Source organism: Cydia pomonella, chromosome 17 (assembly GCF_033807575.1).
Source record: "Cydia pomonella isolate Wapato2018A chromosome 17, ilCydPomo1, whole genome shotgun sequence".
NCBI classification, from domain to species: Eukaryota; Metazoa; Arthropoda; class Insecta; order Lepidoptera; family Tortricidae; genus Cydia; species Cydia pomonella.
Genome location: NC_084719.1, coordinates 10,074,366 through 10,094,113, shown reverse-complemented (window position 1 = coordinate 10,094,113; position 19,748 = coordinate 10,074,366). Strand labels below are relative to the sequence as shown.

Below are 19,748 nucleotides of genomic sequence, written 5' to 3'. Positions count from 1 at the left end.
TGATTGTTACCATAATCAATGTTATTATGGGATCCAATTGTCACTTTAATTTCTTGTTTAGAAACTGTTATGGATTTTATTTGCCAGCTGTCAACATTCACATTTCTGGTGTAAAAATTAATGTTTACGCCGCTTAGCAAGATTTTCCCTTGAATCAAACCAAGCTACTGTAGTCCTGTAGTATTTTTAACTGTTGTCTCCATCCCTAAAAATTATGGTAGGTAGCTCCCACGATTATTCTGAGGCAAAGATCACTAAACCGCGCACACCGCTACATGGAGCGTTTGCTTTTTTACTCATAGCAATATCGGATAATATAAAACAGTAGTCATAGTTAACTTAGCAGTGTTTATAAATGTAAAGTACTTAGTAGTTACCTTACTCCTACAACCTGGTGCCTGGTGTAGTTATATACTTAATTGCAATTTGCACCACCTGCAGTGCAACGATCAAACTTTGGTCCTAGAAATTGAATGTACACCGATCGATTCCGTATCAGCAGTAAACTTTGTAGCATATCGCTACATTATATTATAGGACATATTATAGGACATTATTACACAAATTGACAAGTCCCACAGTATTTATAAATACTTAAATACATAGAAAACACCCATGACTCAGGAACAAATATCCATGCTCATCACACGAATATATGCCCTTACCAGGATTTGAACCCGGGACCATCAGCTTCGTAGGCAGGGTCACTACCCACTAGGCCAAACTGGTCGTCAAGCGTCATTAGGTCCCAACTGTAATGTATAAGTATGCTGTAACGATATCTTACTCGTATTTTATATGCTCTTCTTAGTGATTTTGTTGAGCAAAGTATTTTATTATTGAGAGCCACTCGCCTCAGGGCGATGACCGGACGCTGCAGCACAAACGTAGCAGCGGAATGAAATTCTCCTGTTATAACTAGTCTAGTGCATAATCCTTGTAATATCATAAAGCTTATGGAACAAATATTTTAGCAACCGATACAAACAGAACAACACGGAAACAAGTAGGTATCTAACCTGAAATTATCAAGGGATTGACGCTTGACACGAGTCTTAAAATATTGGATTAAATATATCTACAGTAATTTTTATAAAACAAGATATAGATATTCATGTGAAAACCACTTGTAATCATGTCTTTAAGGATGATACCGCATTTATCGACGTTGAACCGTACGAGACCAAGTAAAAGCACTTACGTTTTTATCGATTTTTTGCCACGGATAGATTTTTGAACCGGTTTAATCCGAATATTGTCGAAGATTACGACCAGCTGTGGCAGCATGGTTCCATTTTTATCACTTGTCACTGTGCCCGTCACTTTCGCGCTTACATACTTGTTAGAACGTTACAAGTATAATGACAGATGATAAAAAACCGACCATCTTAGCCCTACTGTTCTGCGCATAATATGTTTAATGAAAAATAAGGCCATCATTTTAAAAATAGTTGTAGTAATGGTGTACTCACTGTTTGATTGTGATAGAAAGGGTCAATGTCCTCGAGGGGCGTGGAGGCGAGCTCGAGCGGGAAGGAGCCCTGCATGCGCACTGGCAGCGGCAGGCCCTGCTCCAGCGTCGCGTCCGGCTGCGGGCCCTCGTCCTCGTCCTCGTCATCGTACCGTACCTACACCGCACAACACACTGTTACCTACCGAACTTACTTAGATAATGAAACACCAGGAACCGTAGCCAAGATGACAACTGTTAATCGTCAAACGAAAAGTAAAAATCGGGATGATAGACGCGACGAAAAATCACGTAATTATTCCACACATTATTTGAGTTTCGGTATGATGATTATTGGCACTTGGTGAGGTCCCCAGTTAAAGCTTAGTTTTAGCGCAGCGGCAATAGTATACTTGCCATACGTATGGGCCGTGCTGTGTTTGCTACAGAGTTTCCACGATTTTCTATTAAAACTTACAACGAAACTACTTTATTGTAGATAGTAGGAAGCTACATAGTCTCATTAGGAAATCATGGCAACTTTAAGTAAAACAAAGGACATACTCGTACACGCATTTGGAGTTATCATAGAGACGCAATGTTAGTACAGAGACATCAGATATGGCGGCAATGTATGTGGTGTCGACCAAAGTACGAGAGGAGGAGAAGGTTGTAACATGTTTATTTTAAATGTTCGAAGAAATTGCCAAATAAAATTCTAGTATTGTTCTTGTTGTGATAGGTAAGTTTACTTTACTGTACATTAATTACTTTAACTATATGTATTTACTCAAGAAATATACGCTACGGATATATTTATATTTAGTAATATTTTGTAAAAAATCGTTATGTGTATCCTTATCCGTCCAGTAAAAGCTACTTTATAAAACATCATATGATAGGTACTTGGTCATATTCCCCGTATTATACTTTATTATACTTCACGTTTCATACTCATTTTTTACATTTCTAAAAAAATTACTTACACTCGTTCCATTAAACGCATCAGAAAATGGTTTGTAATTTTATACAAGCTAGCTTACAACCTTAAGTTTAAGTATTTAAAAGAAAACCACAAACATGAGCAAATTCATAAGGCAAGTGTAACAATACTGTTGGAGTCAACTAGTGTTGTTACAGTGTCATGAGAGCATTGGAAGCAAGTTTAATATTCTGTATAGTGCTGCTGTCGTGTGGCCATGATGCGTGTCCGGCTGATCTAAAAGCGTACCATGTGGTCCTAATACCCCTCTATTAAGTCACCTATCCGAACGTTAACATTCATTTACTTATGCCGTTGCAAAAAGATTACAACTGCATGTTGGCGATTCGAACTCGGTTCCGAAATAGCAGGATGCTCAGGAAGCCAGACTTTACAATAACCATTACCAACTAAACTCGTTCGTATTTCAAAGTTTCACAAATAAATCGTTTCTAAGTTAAATTGGAATGCACTAATCGCTAGCTAGGTGACGTCACCATGCTAGGCCGAAATGACAGCAGTCAATGATGATGTGGCGAGATGAGTCCAGTGCAATGCTTGTCTAGGTGAATTCGTGCTCGTGTGTTTTGCTAGCGCTCTGAATGTTGCTACGTCTTCTTTTTTTCGCACCTATCCACTATATGAAACTTTTTGCCGATGCCGAATAATTGACTGAGTTAGTTACACACAGGGGTCTAGTTCTAACATAATTAATAATAACAATGGACTAGCGTTAACTAAAGGCTTCTCTAGCATCTAGTTTAGACATTTTCAGGACAGAATTTCTCAAAAGGATAGTTTTGGAAGCAAATTTATCTTATCTTCATTTTTTTTCAGATTTCTAACTTTGTCTATGGGATTGTGAAGACGCTTGCTGTTGAAATGCATTTACACTGTAACAATGCAACTAAATATGACAAGCTTATATTAACTACAGTAGAATAGCTTTTAACCGAGGGCCAGAGCTACATTGGCAACAGCTATGCTCTTGGATTATTTTTCCGACTGGCCCAGAAGCGATGTGTTCAAGAAAATACTTTACGAGTAAATGCAGTTAAAACAGAATGGACACAAGTTATCGCGTAATAACCATAGTAACATGCCGCCAATCTCAGATGGAACTAGCATTGTTTGCTTCTGCAATGAATTTTGAAGTTGATGCGATAACTTGTAAAAATCATGTCTCTAAAACGAGCTGTAAAAAGGTAAAAGGGGCAAGCAGGCAAATCTTACTTCTTTTTTCTTTTTCGTCCGCCCCAAATCGTTCTGGAATGATTTAAAAAAAATGTCAGAACGGTTCGCTGCATTGCTGACGGATCCAGAAAGAATCACTTCGAGCTACTTCCGTAGCATAGTACCTAAGTCAGCAAAGGGTAAATAGGTACTATCGATCTCCCATTTAAGTGTTATGTTTGATAAACCTAACGTCGATTGGAATGATTGTTTGCACACTCGTGATCAAAATGGTACACTAGAGTGAGATGAACATTGATACCTACCTCGCCTTCCGCTCGTTTTTTCTCGAGTTCCTTTTGCTTGGCATGCTCCTCTGCTATGCGGGCTTCGATAGCGGCCAGTGACTCTCGTGAGAAGGGTCGGAACAAGCTTCGTTCTTCCTCGCTGATCGAGTCCAAGTCCACGGACATTGTCTATCGAACTCCCCCCGAGTGAACTCCCTACTGCATTAGAAAAAAAAAACGCCATGAGAATTAATGAAGTCAATGAATGATTTAAATATTTTTTGAATATAAAATCCTTATAAACTCCAAGAAGGTATAAAAGTGTGTAATCGGTGGACATCGAATGGATAAATTCTTAAAGTTAACTTCTTCGATATTGTGATTGAAGTCAAAATATTGTTACCAATTAAACTAGTCTCCTAATTTTAACACTAGTGATTTCACTGCAATTCAATTATTACAAAATGTAACCTATTTAAGTACAGCGTGTACGTACTGAAGCAAAGACATTAAGGAAAGAGTCGGGCTCAACTCGCAGTTCACTCGGAGAACCGGAGCGAAATCAAATAGGGAACTGCGGCACTTGATTATAACAAGTCCTGATATTATTCCCAACTTTAGTATCGGCTATTATACAAGGGAGTTGGGTCCTTGGAACAGTTGCGTAACGCAGGAATATAGGTCAACATTTCTCGTGTTATGCGTGGCCTTCATTTCCAAGTTTTTTTTACCTATCTACTATCTATGTAGCTTAGTAACGCACAAAATATTATAATTAGCCCGTAAAGCTGCGATGTGCCCTTAAACACAAGCCGAGCTGTAAAAGCAATTAATCTTCGAAATGGTACTATAATATTTCCATCCCTTATTTTCTGTCAGCTTCTTCAATTTTCCTTGAGGAAAATATGGCTTTTTCCGGTGTATTAATACAGAAAATGACCTTCATCATACAGGCAATTAACGGACATTATAAAATGTACATGTAATAAATAATTTCAAAGAGCTTTTATCTTTCTAAAAAAACATATATATATATTTATAACAGAATATTTTATTGGTTTTTTTTATCCTCTTTTTATATATTTTGCCTTACTTAATATTATGCGGACGTAATTCTGTTGCATACCTAATATACCTACTGATTACTTCAGTCCGCGTAGCCAACAGCCAATCGTTAACGTTCCGTAGCGTAGCGTAGTAAATCTCTCTCTCTATAATGGAAGGAATGTAGACTACGCGGGCAGCAGTTAAGAGAACAAAAAGTTTCTCGGTGTGTTATGATTTGCTAATACCTCATAATGAGTTACATATATAAGAATTCGATTCTGCTTTATAATTGTATACCAATCCGCGTTAGTGATGTCGCTGATTAGTACTAACAAAATGCACCCAGTGCGCCTAGCCAAGGTGCCAATCATTTGGACTAAAGTGAACGAAACAGTAATGTCTCTCTTTCACTCTTCCATATTATTGCAACAGAGAGACATAAGAGTTTCGTTCGCTACGGCGCAAACGATTGACATCTTGGCTAGGTCCCCAGAAGTCGTCTGATGAGACATTTCGCTTGAACATATTGGCGTGTTTGAGATGCCCGATGACACCATTCTACTTAAGGTCGTATCAAAATGAGATGAAAACCGTATCAAACCGGTTAAGCAGAATCGGCCGTTTAGCTATGACCTATGAGTAAAAATGTGTCTCGGTTTTTTTTTATCATCATTTATATCATCGTTAGACTTCAATTATAAATTATAAACAATTTTATTATGAATGATAGATAGTTTTATAATAGGTTATCGATCGCGAACAACACAGCAATATTTCATATTGGGGCGCGGTGAAGTTACCCCATTTATTAGCCTGGAATAAGGTCACCCGAGCCCGACACAAACACATGCCGCCAAGCCAACTAAACTCCTGTTGTACTAAAACTTATAATATACCTGTCCAAAATTAGTATTATTTATGTTTAATAAAATAATAACCTACTACTAGAATTGATAAAAAAAACCGGCCAAGTGCGAGTCGGACTCGCACAGGAAGGGTTCCGTACCATTATCTATAAAAACGGTCACCCAAGTACTGACCCCGCCCGACGTTGCTTAACTTCGGTGATTGGATGAGATGAGAACCTCGAGATTGGAAAGAAATATTTATTTTATTCTATTTTTAGTATTTGTTGTTATAGTGGCAACAGAAATACATAATCTGTAGAAATTTCACTGGCTGGCTAGCTATCACGGTTCATGAGATACAACCTGGTGATAGACGGACAGCGGAGTCTCAGTAATAAGGTCCCGTTTGACCCTTTGGGTACGGAACCCTAAAAACTGATGATGTAATGTAGCTAAAAGGATAACATTCATGAAATGTACTACTATTGTTTCGGGTGAAAAAGAGGGACTTAATGCATGACACCTGTTAAAGAATCATCGTTTATGAAAATTATGAATTAGGCAAAAACAACGAAAACCGCATCGAAAACTAGTACTTTGACTACGAATATAACGCAGTCTCCGTTTTATCGTGGACTGGATAAAAACCTATTAGAAAACAAATATTATGTTTCAAAATATCATTGTTGGTTTTAATACACCTATCCCTGATGATTGCTGCACCTAGTAATTATTAAGGTAATTGAGAAACGGTTTCCGGCTCCATCAGACAGAAAAATGCACTCCTCGGCCAGTAAATAAGAAAGTCACAAAAGACATTACAAAATTTGCAGCTCTAGGTATGTAATCTACTATTATAATCAAAAGAAAACGAACGCATTGAACTAAAATGTTTTAGTAATCGTTTTAACACCAGAACAAGATCCAGATCCAGATATGATTTTTAAATCGCAGTCCAGTAATGAACATATAATTATATACCTACCTTAAAGGGCAAAAACTACGCTAACCTTTATCGCCACCCCTTCTTTATTTCCCGTTTAACCCTCTTATGGACGTCGTTTCAGTTGTACGCCGATTATCCATGAATAATACGTTTTCTTAAATGAGTATCGTTGCTTGATTTAATATTCTATACACAACTATACAACAATAAACTCCCAACAGCAAAAAAGTTTCGAAAAAAATAATATTAAATCTATAATGATAATTATTAACACGACTTCATTACGTAAAAAATTTCGTTTGGCTCACCCATGATAATTCATGTGTGAGCATGCTGAAACAGCTCTTAAGAAGGCAACTTGTTCAATCGTAATATTTAGGCGCACTCAGATTTTACAAATACGATAGCTACCGATATCAAACCGATTTGAGTGCGTGCTCGTATTGCGTTATGTTATGAGGCGGATTGGTTCAGATTTATATTATATTGGAATTATACATATATTAAAATCTGAATACGGCTTCTTGGTTGAATTGGGTGCATCAAAATCCAAATATATATAATATATAAGCTTAGATATATTTGGATTTTGGATCGGCATTTAGGAAAGGGGATCAAGTATTACTAATTATAGATATATACATATATTTTTTATATTGTTGTAAGGAGCACAGGGAGGTTTACTACATGACGGCGAAATGTAGCCTCGTGCTGTAGCGTAGGTGTCCACTTGCGTAGTGAAGTGAAAGAGGGTGTGTAAACACAAACAAGGCTTTCAATATTCTTATTTTTCAAATAACAATATTTTCTGACCTATATCTATAGAAGACAATAGGTAACAAACGTTAAATTAGTGCCGGGGTATATATTTATATAAATTCACCTAATAGTTAGTTTAATATTTAAAAAATATTATTTGGTAACAATAACGATGAAGAAATTTAGAATACTTTATCAAGATTTTAAAAATAATATTGCTATAAATAACTTTCGGCTTGTTTTTATTTAAAACGTTATATATATATTATAAACTAAGTGCGTTCAATCTAAATGTAGTTAATGCCTCAACTAAGTAGGAAAAAAGAAACCCCGACCGAATTACACCCGTTTTTTCGTGGTTCCCGAATAAATCTCGCTGCACGAATCTTTTAGCACAAATTTAGTTTTAGTTAATACCTATCACGTTACAAGTAAACTATATGAATAACGTATTTAATTTAACATACACAAATAAATAAATTATAACAAACACACAAGTAAATAAATTATCAACTTCATATATCTATAATAAATAATATACTACATATATCTAAAATGATTACTGAATATTTGATCCTATTACTAGTCGTTGCCCTATTTCGACCAACATTTTATATTTTATTAAAATTCTATCATCTTAGCCTTAATATACTTAAATTTACTTTTGCTGTTTTTTTTTACTGTGATGACATTGCATGCTTAATTTATATTTTGTACTTATCTTTTTGTCATTTTTTAAATTTAAAATAAAATATAATTGACGCACACCGATAATGAAATCATATTTAAGTAACTGCACCTAGAATTAAGCTTAGAATAAAATTACGAATGTAAATAATTTTGCATGCCATTACGTAGCGGAATGTACTTGAAACATTGTATTCAACCAACTTGTAACTGTTTATAACTATCATCCTTGCAAATATATGTACCTAAGGTCCGTGTAAAATAAAGAAAGCAAGGTATCGATAAGCTGTTTACCTGCTAACAGTGAATGGGCGGGCGATGGTGCGGGGGCCGCGCGCGGCCGCACGCCCTGCGGCCGCGATCTCCCGCCGTCCACCTACGGGGGCTCCGCCCTTCTGTACGAAATGTTTTCGGTTACCAATTTCAATACGCAGGTTACTATATGAGCCCGATCCTAATTTAACGATTTGATACGGTTTTGATCTTATTTCGACCTTGAAGATCGCTCACGCTGATTGGTGCATGTGAAAGTCGTGCGTGAGATGCGCCCCATCACCAAGACAATCTCCAAACTCGCATCAAGAACTGTTCAAAACCGTAGCGAGTTGTTATATATCTGAATCGGGCTCTATCCTTCTGTTTCTATTATTAGCACAGTAATATAGTATTTTATACAATCGTACTATAGTAGATAATAGTTGAGTACCGTGTTTAGGCAACGAAGCTTGCTGAGTTGCCTAAGTAAGGTACGAGATTGAAAAGCTTGATTATATCACGATTGTAAAAATTACTTTTTTTTAAGAGTCATCTAGAATGATACTTTTATTACTGTAAAACCTAGATAATTAATGAAAATTGGTAAGTGTCTCAGTAGACAAAAATGTAGTACAAAAGACATAAACGTGCGACTATTTAGTCCCGCCCCGCGCCCCTTTAGTATTATCTATGGGAGCGCGGCGGCACGTGATTGGTAATTTTTATTTATTAAACGATTTGTATGATGTGCAGGAAAAGCTAAACATGACGGCGTATTTAAAAAGCAACCATATTCATTAACATGGTGCTCTTTAAATAGTTTCCCCATCGACCCCTACGGCGTTCTTACAAAATGGTATCAGTTAAAATACGTAACTAGACGTGACAATTATGAATGAGAAACAATCTAAGACGTCCCCATTAGTGAACGTTAAGTAACCTCTGGAGCTCTTGTTTTTAACCCCGACGCAAAAAGAGGGGTGTTATATGGTTGACTCTAATGTCTGTCTGTCTGTGGCATCGGAGATCTCCAACGGACGGGCTGATTTTGATGCGGTTTGTTTTACGTGAAAGCGAGTTTTCTTGTGATGATTCTTAGCTATGTTTCATAGAAATAGATTCAGCAGTTTGAAGAGTATTATCTCTTTTCCAAAATTATGTAAGGCATTTCTGGCATAAAAATAAAGCAGGCGTTTTTTTTTAAATATTAATTTAATAGTTTTAAGCTAGTATAATTTTGGGGTAGGTATCAATGGCTTGTACCTTAATCCCATCTCTATCGGCGCACATAATTATATTGCTGTCCCGCTGATGATGCCGGTGGTTAATACCACTGTGTGAGCGGATCAGCATGCGCGTACGATAGAGACAGGAACAGGCGGGTATGTACACAATTCGTCGTGCTTAGCGTCCTTATTTTAGAATGAGGTTTGTATTTAGATCGAATATGACCAGCCGCCTAATTCCGTGCATCGAATATTGTGTTGATCGTTGTATTTTAGTGTGTTTCGATCTAAATAACGTGATTTTAAAATATACGTAACGGAAATATTAAAGAAAATGGCGAAATGCATTCAGATTTTTTAAATATATTGGTATGAAATTAAGATATATTCTCGCTCACATATTACGATTATAGATGCGATAGAGATTCACCATATCCATACCATATAAAAATCAAATCGGTGTACGATCGGCGCATCGGTATAGTTCCTTGGAGCTTGGGACGGATATTAATGACGGATGCAACCTGCGTAGACACACTGGCACCGTCCCACCTCCAACGGACTTATGTAAAAGCCCCGCGGAGCGGCGGAAAGCGCCGAAATTATGACGTACCATAATTTTGTACCATTTGGCGTTGAAACTCTAAGTCCATGGGGTCCCAGCGTGCACAAGTTGTTTGCAGAAAATAGCGAAACGTTTAGTTGACGTAACTGGTAACTGAAGAGCTGGCGGCTTTCTCGTACAATGTATCAGTATTGCGATACACTGAGGAAATGCCGCCAGCATTATTGGTACAATGCCTCAAGGGCCTGTTTTGGATTTAACCTAGTCATATGTAGTAATCCTCTGTATATATCCATTGTTTATTTTGTTATTGTAAATAAAAAGCTTTAATCGGTATATATTGTTATAAAATCTAAATGCCACTTGGTTTTCTACTGTCTACGCTTTTACTATTACCTATATATAGGGTGTAGCACTTAATAAAAGCAAAAAATCAAACTGGAGATTCCTTGGAGTATCCAAAGTTACCACTAAGTAGTCCCGATGATTAAAAATTCCTCATTTAAGAGAAATTTAAATTTAATATCATGTTTTATAATCGACGTGCAGGTACTAGTACTTATAGTTTGGCCAGACGTAAACGTAGACGTTCTAAACCTATAAAATATTCATAGCGACGTAACTTTTACCGCGATTGCGTAAAAGTTTATAGTGGTGCGCAGTCAAATGGCATGTACCTATACAAGAGCAATACGTAGGCCCTTCGTGCTTTGTACAATACGGTTAACTTCTGACCTTCCGTCTGGATGGTTTATAGTTGCATTACGAGTATGTTTATCTACCCGTCTACCTGTGGAAGGTCAGAAGGCGATACAAACTCATTTATAGCCATCGATGCAGCCGTCCCTTTTGCACAATATGTTCAAGTGGTCGTCAAAACGAGACGAATGATACTCGTAATCGACACGCCATAACGCAACTATTAAACCTGTTAAAAGTCAAATCAAATGTAAACAGTAATCTCTAAAACAGTCCAAATTTGTTATGTATGTTAATTAAAGGTCCCTTTTTCATGTCCACACTCTTTGATGTTTGGGGACCTCGAGTAACCACCGCGATATTGGAAGATATGTGTCGTCCTAAAGAAATTCGCCTTTCGGCCGTATTAACACGGCCGGAACAATGCTTATAAGATGTTACAGCGATACGATTCCGGTCTGTAAGTGTCAAAACACGTAACATTTCTTCAACCAAAAACGTCACTTTTGATACTGACACATCGGTATCGTATCGCTGTGACATCTTATACGTCTTAGGCGTTTTACTATTAATCGACGCACTTTATGAGAATACGATGTAGGACGACATCAGATTTCGAGCTTTGTCCTAGGAGAACGTATACCCTATCATGTATCAAATAAACCTTTTGCCCAATCTTAAATTCAGATGGATTGTTGTAAGTTTTCTGTTTCTTTTTTTTATGGCTGAAAGGGTTAAAATGATACTAATAATAAATGCAATTCTATTACAAAGCGATGAGACACTATGCAGCATCTTATTTATAACGGTATCTACAACTAGAACCTTGCAAATAGATCACAAGTGTGTAGTCAGAGCAACGTATCTACTACATGACAATAAAAACACTAAAGTAAGGTCGCTAAGCACGGAGAATTCCGTACATTGACCTGCCTGTTCTTATCTGACCTCGTGGGTCACCCTACCTATGAAGCCGATGGTCCCAGGCTCGAATCCTGGTAAAGGGCTTTTATTTGTGTGATGAACACAGATATTTGTTCCTGACTCATGGGTGTTTTCTATGTATAAAAGTATGTATTTAACTATATAAGTATGCATATATATACTCGTCGCCTAGGACCTATAGTACAGGCTTTGCTTAGTTTGGGGCTATGTCGATCTGTGTATGATTGTCCCCCAAATATTTATTTATTTATCTTACACACATGCTCGCACAGTGGCATTCACTATCGGCGTCACCTGTGGGACAACAATATAATAATGCGCGTGCGAGATATTCGTGCTTAGCGTCCTTACTTTAGTAATACAAGGTTTTCAGTAACGGACCCTAAATAAACCACATTTATAACGTAAAGTTGTTAGTATCTATGATAAATCTTATAAGATTTAATTTAAAAACTCAAATCAAACAATCGAATTGGAGATGCATTAAGCAACCAAAAGTTAAATATTATACATACGAGTATTACGTACGTTAATTTTTCAAGATTAACTTAGAGTTAACTTAGAGGTCATGCTTATCATTTTAACACATTCACTGCCGGCGACCCGCTAGGCGGCTTTTCTGTACGCAGGCGCTTCTCGCTACATAAACCACGTAGTTCGTAGCGCGTAGCGCGCGCTGGCACTTAATGTGTTTAAGGTAAGGTTAAGCTGATTTTATTGAAAGAAGAGTACCTATTTTATAGTAAGGAAATACTACATTATTATTATTATAGTGATGGAAAGAAAGGCATTTTGTGACGAGGTAACTAGCTAGGGTGAGGCTTGCTAAAGCCACGCAAAAGATTCGAGTCATAAAATCTATATTTTCGACGATAAATAGAGCTTTTCTCAAACAACGTGAAGAATTATATAAAACATTATGATACAAGTGTGCTACGTTGGTCATCTCACTCGAGGTAATATTGTAATAATAAATCCGATATATGTAATGACCAATGCACCCGTGTTTCATACGATGTTTCTCAACACACTTGCGAGGAAAAAAAAACCAAAACTTCATCAACTTTTAATAGTTAAAACAATACAATTACGAGTAAAACAATAAAGTCAATCGGGTTAACCCTACAGATACAAACACAAATTATAATGAAAAAAAGCATGCGGGTTTAATATCTATAGGATTATGAGCTTAAAAGCGGTTCAATAAGTTTCATATTCCGAGCAAGTGCGTTGAAAATATATTGCAAGTTTATATTAGTAGTAGGTATTACCTGTCGTCCGCGAGAGCAGTGTGGCCGCGGCTACCAGAGAGATGAAAGTGAGCTCGTGTTCGCTGATAGGGACAGCCAGCAAATGGGCAAGATTTTTCATGTCCGACCTGAAACCAACGAGGCGAAACAGACTCAATAAGATTATACGCTCAGATAGAATCATGGCTTTATTCGATTAATGTTTTGAGAGACCATCAATACCAATTATAGATAAGCGTGGCGACAGAGTACCTTTCTTATAAAGGGTTTTTTGAGGATTTTTTTGTTCTCCACCCCCATCTTTTTCCCTGGTGAGATGTCGTGAGATTTGTTTCGACCTCCCTTGTTATTTGTGATATGTAATCAGTCATATGAAAACGTGTTTTAAAGGTTGTCGAATTACGTATATTTATTCGCCGTCCGGTGGATCCACAAATGCAGCCCTTTGACATACGACACGAGAAAATATTAATAGCAATAGTAGGCGCAAGATCTGAATTCGAGGCGTGCTATAAACCCAATTTGCCACTTTGCCGATCCGCAAATGCATAACAAAATTCCTTCCGTCATAAACGGTGCAGCTTCCATAATTGCAATTTAATTAAGCATAAGAGAGGCGGTACATTTACCAACTTACTCTCAACTTGTTGTTTTAATCTATCGGTGGGCAAACCACGGCCCGCGGGCCAGTTCCGGCCCGCGCAAGGGTGTCATCTGGCCCGCCGCCGATTCTTCGAAATAATTAGTATAGGGTTCGCGACATAACGGTTCCAAAACAAAATGCATTTATTCTGCAGTTGTGGCCCACCTCAGATTTTTTTTTTTTGGCCCCCCATGAAGAAAGTTTGCCCACCACTGTTTTAATCCATACAATACTACAATAATATAGAAATATATAATAAAAACTGGGCAAGTGCGAGTCGGACTCGCGCACGAAGGGTTCCGTACCATTATTTATAAAAAACGGCAAAAAAAAATATGTTTGTTGTATCGGAGCCCCCTTACATATTTTTTTTATTCTGTTTTTAGTATTTGTTGTTATAGCGGCAACAGAAATACATAATTTGTGAAAATTTCAACTGTCTAGCTATTACGGTTCATGAGATACAGCCTGGTGACAGACGGACGGACGGACGGACGGACAGCGAAGTCTCAGTTATAGGGTCCCGTTTGACCCTTTGGCTACGGAACCCTAAAAATGAAGGTTGTAATAAGAAAAAAGTAACTTAAATTCACACAATTAATTTTTTTACAATTTCGCGGTAGTCTTATTAAATATACTTCCTCAAACGTCACTTTGTCTAATTCTAAATGCGACTATAGAATACGAGTATATACGAAAGCTGTCCCATTAGGAATAAGTATGTATTAATATATGTTTGTATTTGACCTCGGATTACGCATAGTTAGTACCGATTTCGGGGTCAAGTTAAAACATTTACGCGTTATTGACGTGTCTTGCTGATCATTAACGTCAATTCCTATCATATATTATCAGATTATCACTATTTTATGTATAGCTAAGTGAAAAAGGTAAATGTCCCAAAAGTTCATTACAGCGTAGGCACGCGAATGTGAAACCCAAGCTATCCAATAACGCGGCCTGCCCAGTTGTAACCATTTTAACTGCAGCAATTTTAGGCTTTCGTAATTTGCTACGTAACTACGTTAATATAATGAATTCTAGTTATATTCATTAACCTAAAAACAAACCGTTTTCCTTAGAATAGGTAACTAGTTTTTTGGGTCTTTGAAATAATGTTTTCGTTTGTATTGTATCCGTAGCTTGTTACAAGATTAAATAGGCCAAGCAACAAGAAGGTATATAGGGAAATGCTCGGAACAACATTTTTGGACTGCTTAAGCTTTTTTTGAACTAGTTAGGAGAGAAGATATCAATAGTCCCCGGCCGTAACCGTTGAGCCGGTGGGAATTTGAAGGTCCCATTTTTCGATTTTTCACGTATATCTTGGAAACTTTGCGTCTTAGCGGCATGACTACTTACACAAAACGAAAGCTGATTAAATTTGCTATAAGTTTTATTTCATCAAGTTTTTCAATATCTTAAACCGTATTCAAGATATCCTATCTTGGAAATTTATTTGGGGCTCTCAATTAATTCTTGTTAACTACATCAGTGAGTTTTCGTGTAAATCGGGAGTGCGAAATTCATTTATGGTATTGAATGGTGTCAACCATTCGAACATTCGTTGCCTGACCTTAACAACGTATAAAAACTAAAAAAACACACACAAATAAATATAAATACAGCAGTGAGAGTGGGCAGGACAATCGTAATGTTGCTTGCATCTAAATGCCACCTTACTCAAAATTGTAAACACGTGTTTCCAGTAAACGAATGATTTTAGTAGGTACATTCATAATTGTGTATAATTAAAATTGTATACATTATACTTCTAGGGACATTGGCTTTGTCCTACAAACTTGTGCATTGTAAATAACCCAAAAAGTTTTGGAAACAGGTAAATGTTCGTTATAGTCAATAAGTGCGATGTGTAAAATATTATGCGCTTTTACATACGAATTCCTAAATAAAAGTCAAATAAAAAGGGTTTACTAGGTACCTTTTTATTTGACACCGGATGGGCGAACATAAAATAAAATGTGGATCCTTTTCCCATGCTTACGGTTGTCAACGCAATACTACGCATAGAAACATCACAGTTATTTCCTTTAAAAAAATACGATTCCCTAGAGATCTATGGTTAAAAAGAAACAAACTGGCCGTTACTCGCGTTTTACTTCCCCATTCATTATCCCATTCAGGCATGGCAAACTCCACAATTCCTTAAAGTTGTCTTAAATTAGGAGTTCTTTGAGAGTTGGCTTTAAAACAGAAAAAAGAATTTCTGTATTGTAATGAATGAGAACCCACAGGAGGCTCGCCCTTTGTCTGACCTTGGCCTGGATACAGGCCTGCGAGTACAGATTATATCGGGGTATGTTGTGTTCCGTAGGGGTGTAATTAGTTCAGGGAGGCTTGTTTAACAATTACTAATGTCATGTTACTTGCCTACTTACTTTTCAGATGCGATTACGTTATTTCATCACCTACAATATATTTAATAATGATAATAGTACGTTGGGTAAAATGCTTAAAAAAATTAATAGCTATACCCCATCGTTTGACTTTTTTAGATTTTTTTATTATTCTAACATTTAGGAGCGAAAAACGAATTCCAAACAAATGTTTTAAGAGCTTGTTTTCAAATTACGTAAAAATACTTTTTATAATGTTAATATCCAGAGAGGTAAATGAGAACTACGTTTGTATGGAAAAGTGGTGACGAGACTCCGTCCCGTTTCGTCTTAAACTTCTTAATTTTTTTTAACCACCTGATGAATTTGTTTTGTCAGTGCCTCAATAGGGACATGTCGACAATTTAATAACTGTCGATATGTTGCTTGGACTTTACCCCTTCTATTGACCAAAAATGGGAAAGAGTTCACACGGGAGGGTTAGCAAAAACATATTGTATAAATACGTATCATAAAAGTCACATAAAAGTTATTGATGTTGAAGGCTTATTTATAGAGTCGAGGACTACTTGACAGACAAAACATGTATGGTCCAAACCAGAAACTGTAATCAAAACAACAAACATAGGTGACACAGCTCGTAAGAAAGCACATCAAATATTTTATGTAGGTATTTCATAACAATCAGTAAGATTCATATAATGTATATTCTCATTTCTTTATTTTTCCTTTTGTCATAATTCGATACGTTTTCTGAAAGAGCTACGTATTTGTATGATTTGATGTACATATACATATATTTTTTAATCAAACTATAAAGAAAAGTAATTGCATGATTTCATAGTAATCTAAATTGTATTTTTTCTTATTTAATGCATGTTAATTATAAGATGTAATGTTTCTCTTGCCGTTCCATATTGGAATACCCTCCTCCAATTCAGGGCGAATTTAAATCTTCTCGGGTCAGAGGTGTAGGGTTAGAGCCGGTGTAGCTTTATTTGTAATATGCCTACTTTTATCTATATTTTTATTGCTGTTAGCGTTTTGTTCCTCAGACCGACAGATTTACGAACCCCTATGAAGAGGAGATCGTCTCGTTATACACAAATTTTGTACTTATTTTAATAAATTTTGGCATCAGAAGAAAAGAAATACAATATCTATAGTGCACTCAACTCAACTTTGAAGAACATTCGAAAGCAAGACATAATTATCGTCACGGGAGACCTGAATCCCAAAGTCGAGACGAACAACGATGGTTATCAAAGACACATGGGCAGGGACGGGCTCGGAGTTCGCAACTAGAATGGATAAAGGTTCTTGAAGTTCTGCTTAAGCACCGATCTTACCATCGGAGGGACGCTATGTATTCATGGAGAACACAAGAAATACACGTGGAATTCACCCGATGGAGTCACCAAGAATCAACTTGACCACCTTGCCATTATTGCAAAAGGGCACTCATCGCTGCTCGGTGTCCGTAACCGTCGCAGGGTAGTGCGCTCCGCGACGGTTATTGACAGCGATCAGCGCATGGTGGTGGCGAAAGTGCAGCTGAAAGTAGCCGTAGATTGACGCACCGACAATACTACCGAACTAGGCAAACAATTTGACGTCAGAAAACTGCGAAACCTAGAAACAGGAGACGCTTTCAAATTGTAGCCACAAAATCGTTTCTCGATAATCGATGTTGACTCTACCTCAGTCAACACGGAGTGGAATCGCATTAAAATGGTCTACATAGAAACCAGCTCCATCGTTTTTGGTCTAAAACACATAAACGAGAAGACTGGATGTCACAGAAGACTTATTGGGACCTCTTCGAAGAAACAAGGGAACTTCCAACTTAAAACCCTGGCCACTAGCGACGCGACAGAAGACCTGAGGCTGCAATACCGTCTGATCCGCAGGCGTATCTACCGTAGTACCCGGTATGATAGGCAAGTTTGAACAGATGGTTTTGCCGATACCGCCCAACGGGCTGCAGGCTCCGGTAATCTCAGGGAGATGTACAAGGTAACAAGAGTCTTGGCCGGAAACTAGTGTGAGGTATACGGTATTCTAGGGGCGCAAATTTATCTGACTCGCACTTGGGCGAATTTTTTCATGTCATCTCACTTATGCAGTCCGTCCATCTTTTATTAAATCCATACAAAATCTGTCATACATACTTAGTTTGTATTATTTGCAATTTCTATTGAACTCCACTTTAATACTATTTGCGTCACATAACTTTCATCCCTCCGCATCACATGACTGTACCACGCTTGGCCTTTTGCCCTTACTTTTTCAAAAAAATAAAATGTTGTGTAGTTACCGTATATAGTGCTTAGGGTATTGTCTAGAACGCGCGCGGTTCGATGGCCGCGACGCCCGCAGGCCGCGCGCGCTTCTGGCTCCCGGCGCGCGCGCACCACATCTGCCTCAGTTGCCGCCTCTGCAACAGCCATACCATCTAATCTTTAGTACCCGTAACATACCTTACTAACATTTGTAGCTCTGTGAGCTGTAGTTAGTGGTGCAGATCGCCATCGCCATGCTTTGTGCCTTGTCACAGTGATAATGTGGCGTGGCCCAACAATACGTTGACAAATAGGCGTACTCTGATTTCAATAACAGATTATCATTCGATCAGATCCATAACTAATCCACCTGTAATTAAAATCAGAATACGCCGTTTGTTGCGGCATTTTGGTGATAATTCTAACAAACATTTGCGTTTGTGTATCAAAGCTAAAGAAGAGTTATGTTGAAAAAGAAGTTTTAGTTAAATGATTGTAACTAGTTTTAAATAAAAGACGTAAATAAAAAAGTAAGAAAAATATTCCTAATTTTTTATATCAACATGTCATTGCCATTTTGGGGCCTGTAATATGATATAAGTATTAATTATCATAGATTAGATAGCTCGAACATAGAAGATGTTACTTAATACGGTCTGATTCGAACTTTCATTGTATAATTGATTTAGCTCTAGATACGATATGGATCGGATATGTCAGTGTCAAAAGTAATGTTTTTTTTAAAACAAAAACGCTTTTTTGAATCAGGCCGTATCTTATTAACCTTTCGCAAGCCAGAGGGTAAACTAGGCCTTATTGGGGTTAGTTCGGTTTCCTCACGATGTTTTCCTTCACCGAAAAGCGACTGGTAAATATCAAAATGATATTTCGTACATAAGTCCCGAAAACTCTTTGGTACGAGGCGGGGTTTGAACCCGCGACCTCCGGATTGCAAGTCGCACGCTCATACCGCTCGGCTACCAGCGCTCTCTTTGCCTAAAGGTTAGCATAAAAAAATTAATACAAAAGTTGTACTATATTGTATGAATATTTATATTAATAATAACACTCACTGAATTCGAGCACCAAACTAACTCGACAGAAATGAGTGCCTTTCATCCCTTGGTTAACAATCCACTATTTCACCACACCAGCTCATAAAGGCTCTCTTTGTAGGTACGTACAAAATAACCTGATGCCAATTTTGAGTTGTTTGCTTATGTTGGCTGATAGAATTAACTTTAAAGTGTTGATTTTCAATGATACATATTTATTGAATCTTCTTTGAATTTGATTTGTAATGTTTTACTGTTAGTTTTTCGGTCCCTTTGGTGTAGTGATAAATTG

The 19,748-nt window shown here is 37.3% G+C and overlaps 1 protein-coding gene across 29 annotated transcripts in view; it reads right to left on the bottom strand.

The window, feature by feature from the left end:
* The window catches only part of LOC133526787 (sodium channel protein para), a 108,160-nt gene that overhangs the window by 37,960 nt on the left and 50,452 nt on the right, over nucleotides 1-19,748 (bottom strand). For 22 of the 29 annotated variants that reach the window (XM_061863538.1, XM_061863539.1, XM_061863540.1 and 19 more), the window contains exons 2-7: nucleotides 18,437-18,556; nucleotides 13,141-13,247; nucleotides 8,474-8,574; nucleotides 3,932-4,111; nucleotides 3,666-3,698; nucleotides 1,473-1,628 (exon numbers count right to left, since the gene is read on the bottom strand). In XM_061863538.1, the coding sequence (XP_061719522.1) occupies nucleotides 1,473-1,628; nucleotides 3,666-3,698; nucleotides 3,932-4,078 (336 nt within the window). In that variant the 5' untranslated portion in view covers nucleotides 4,079-4,111; nucleotides 8,474-8,574; nucleotides 13,141-13,247; nucleotides 18,437-18,556. The remainder of the gene's footprint in view (nucleotides 1-1,472; nucleotides 1,629-3,665; nucleotides 3,699-3,931; nucleotides 4,112-8,473; nucleotides 8,575-13,140; nucleotides 13,248-18,436; nucleotides 18,557-19,748) is intronic. The other 7 variants (XM_061863547.1, XM_061863562.1, XM_061863555.1 and 4 more) reach the window with 1 other exon arrangement.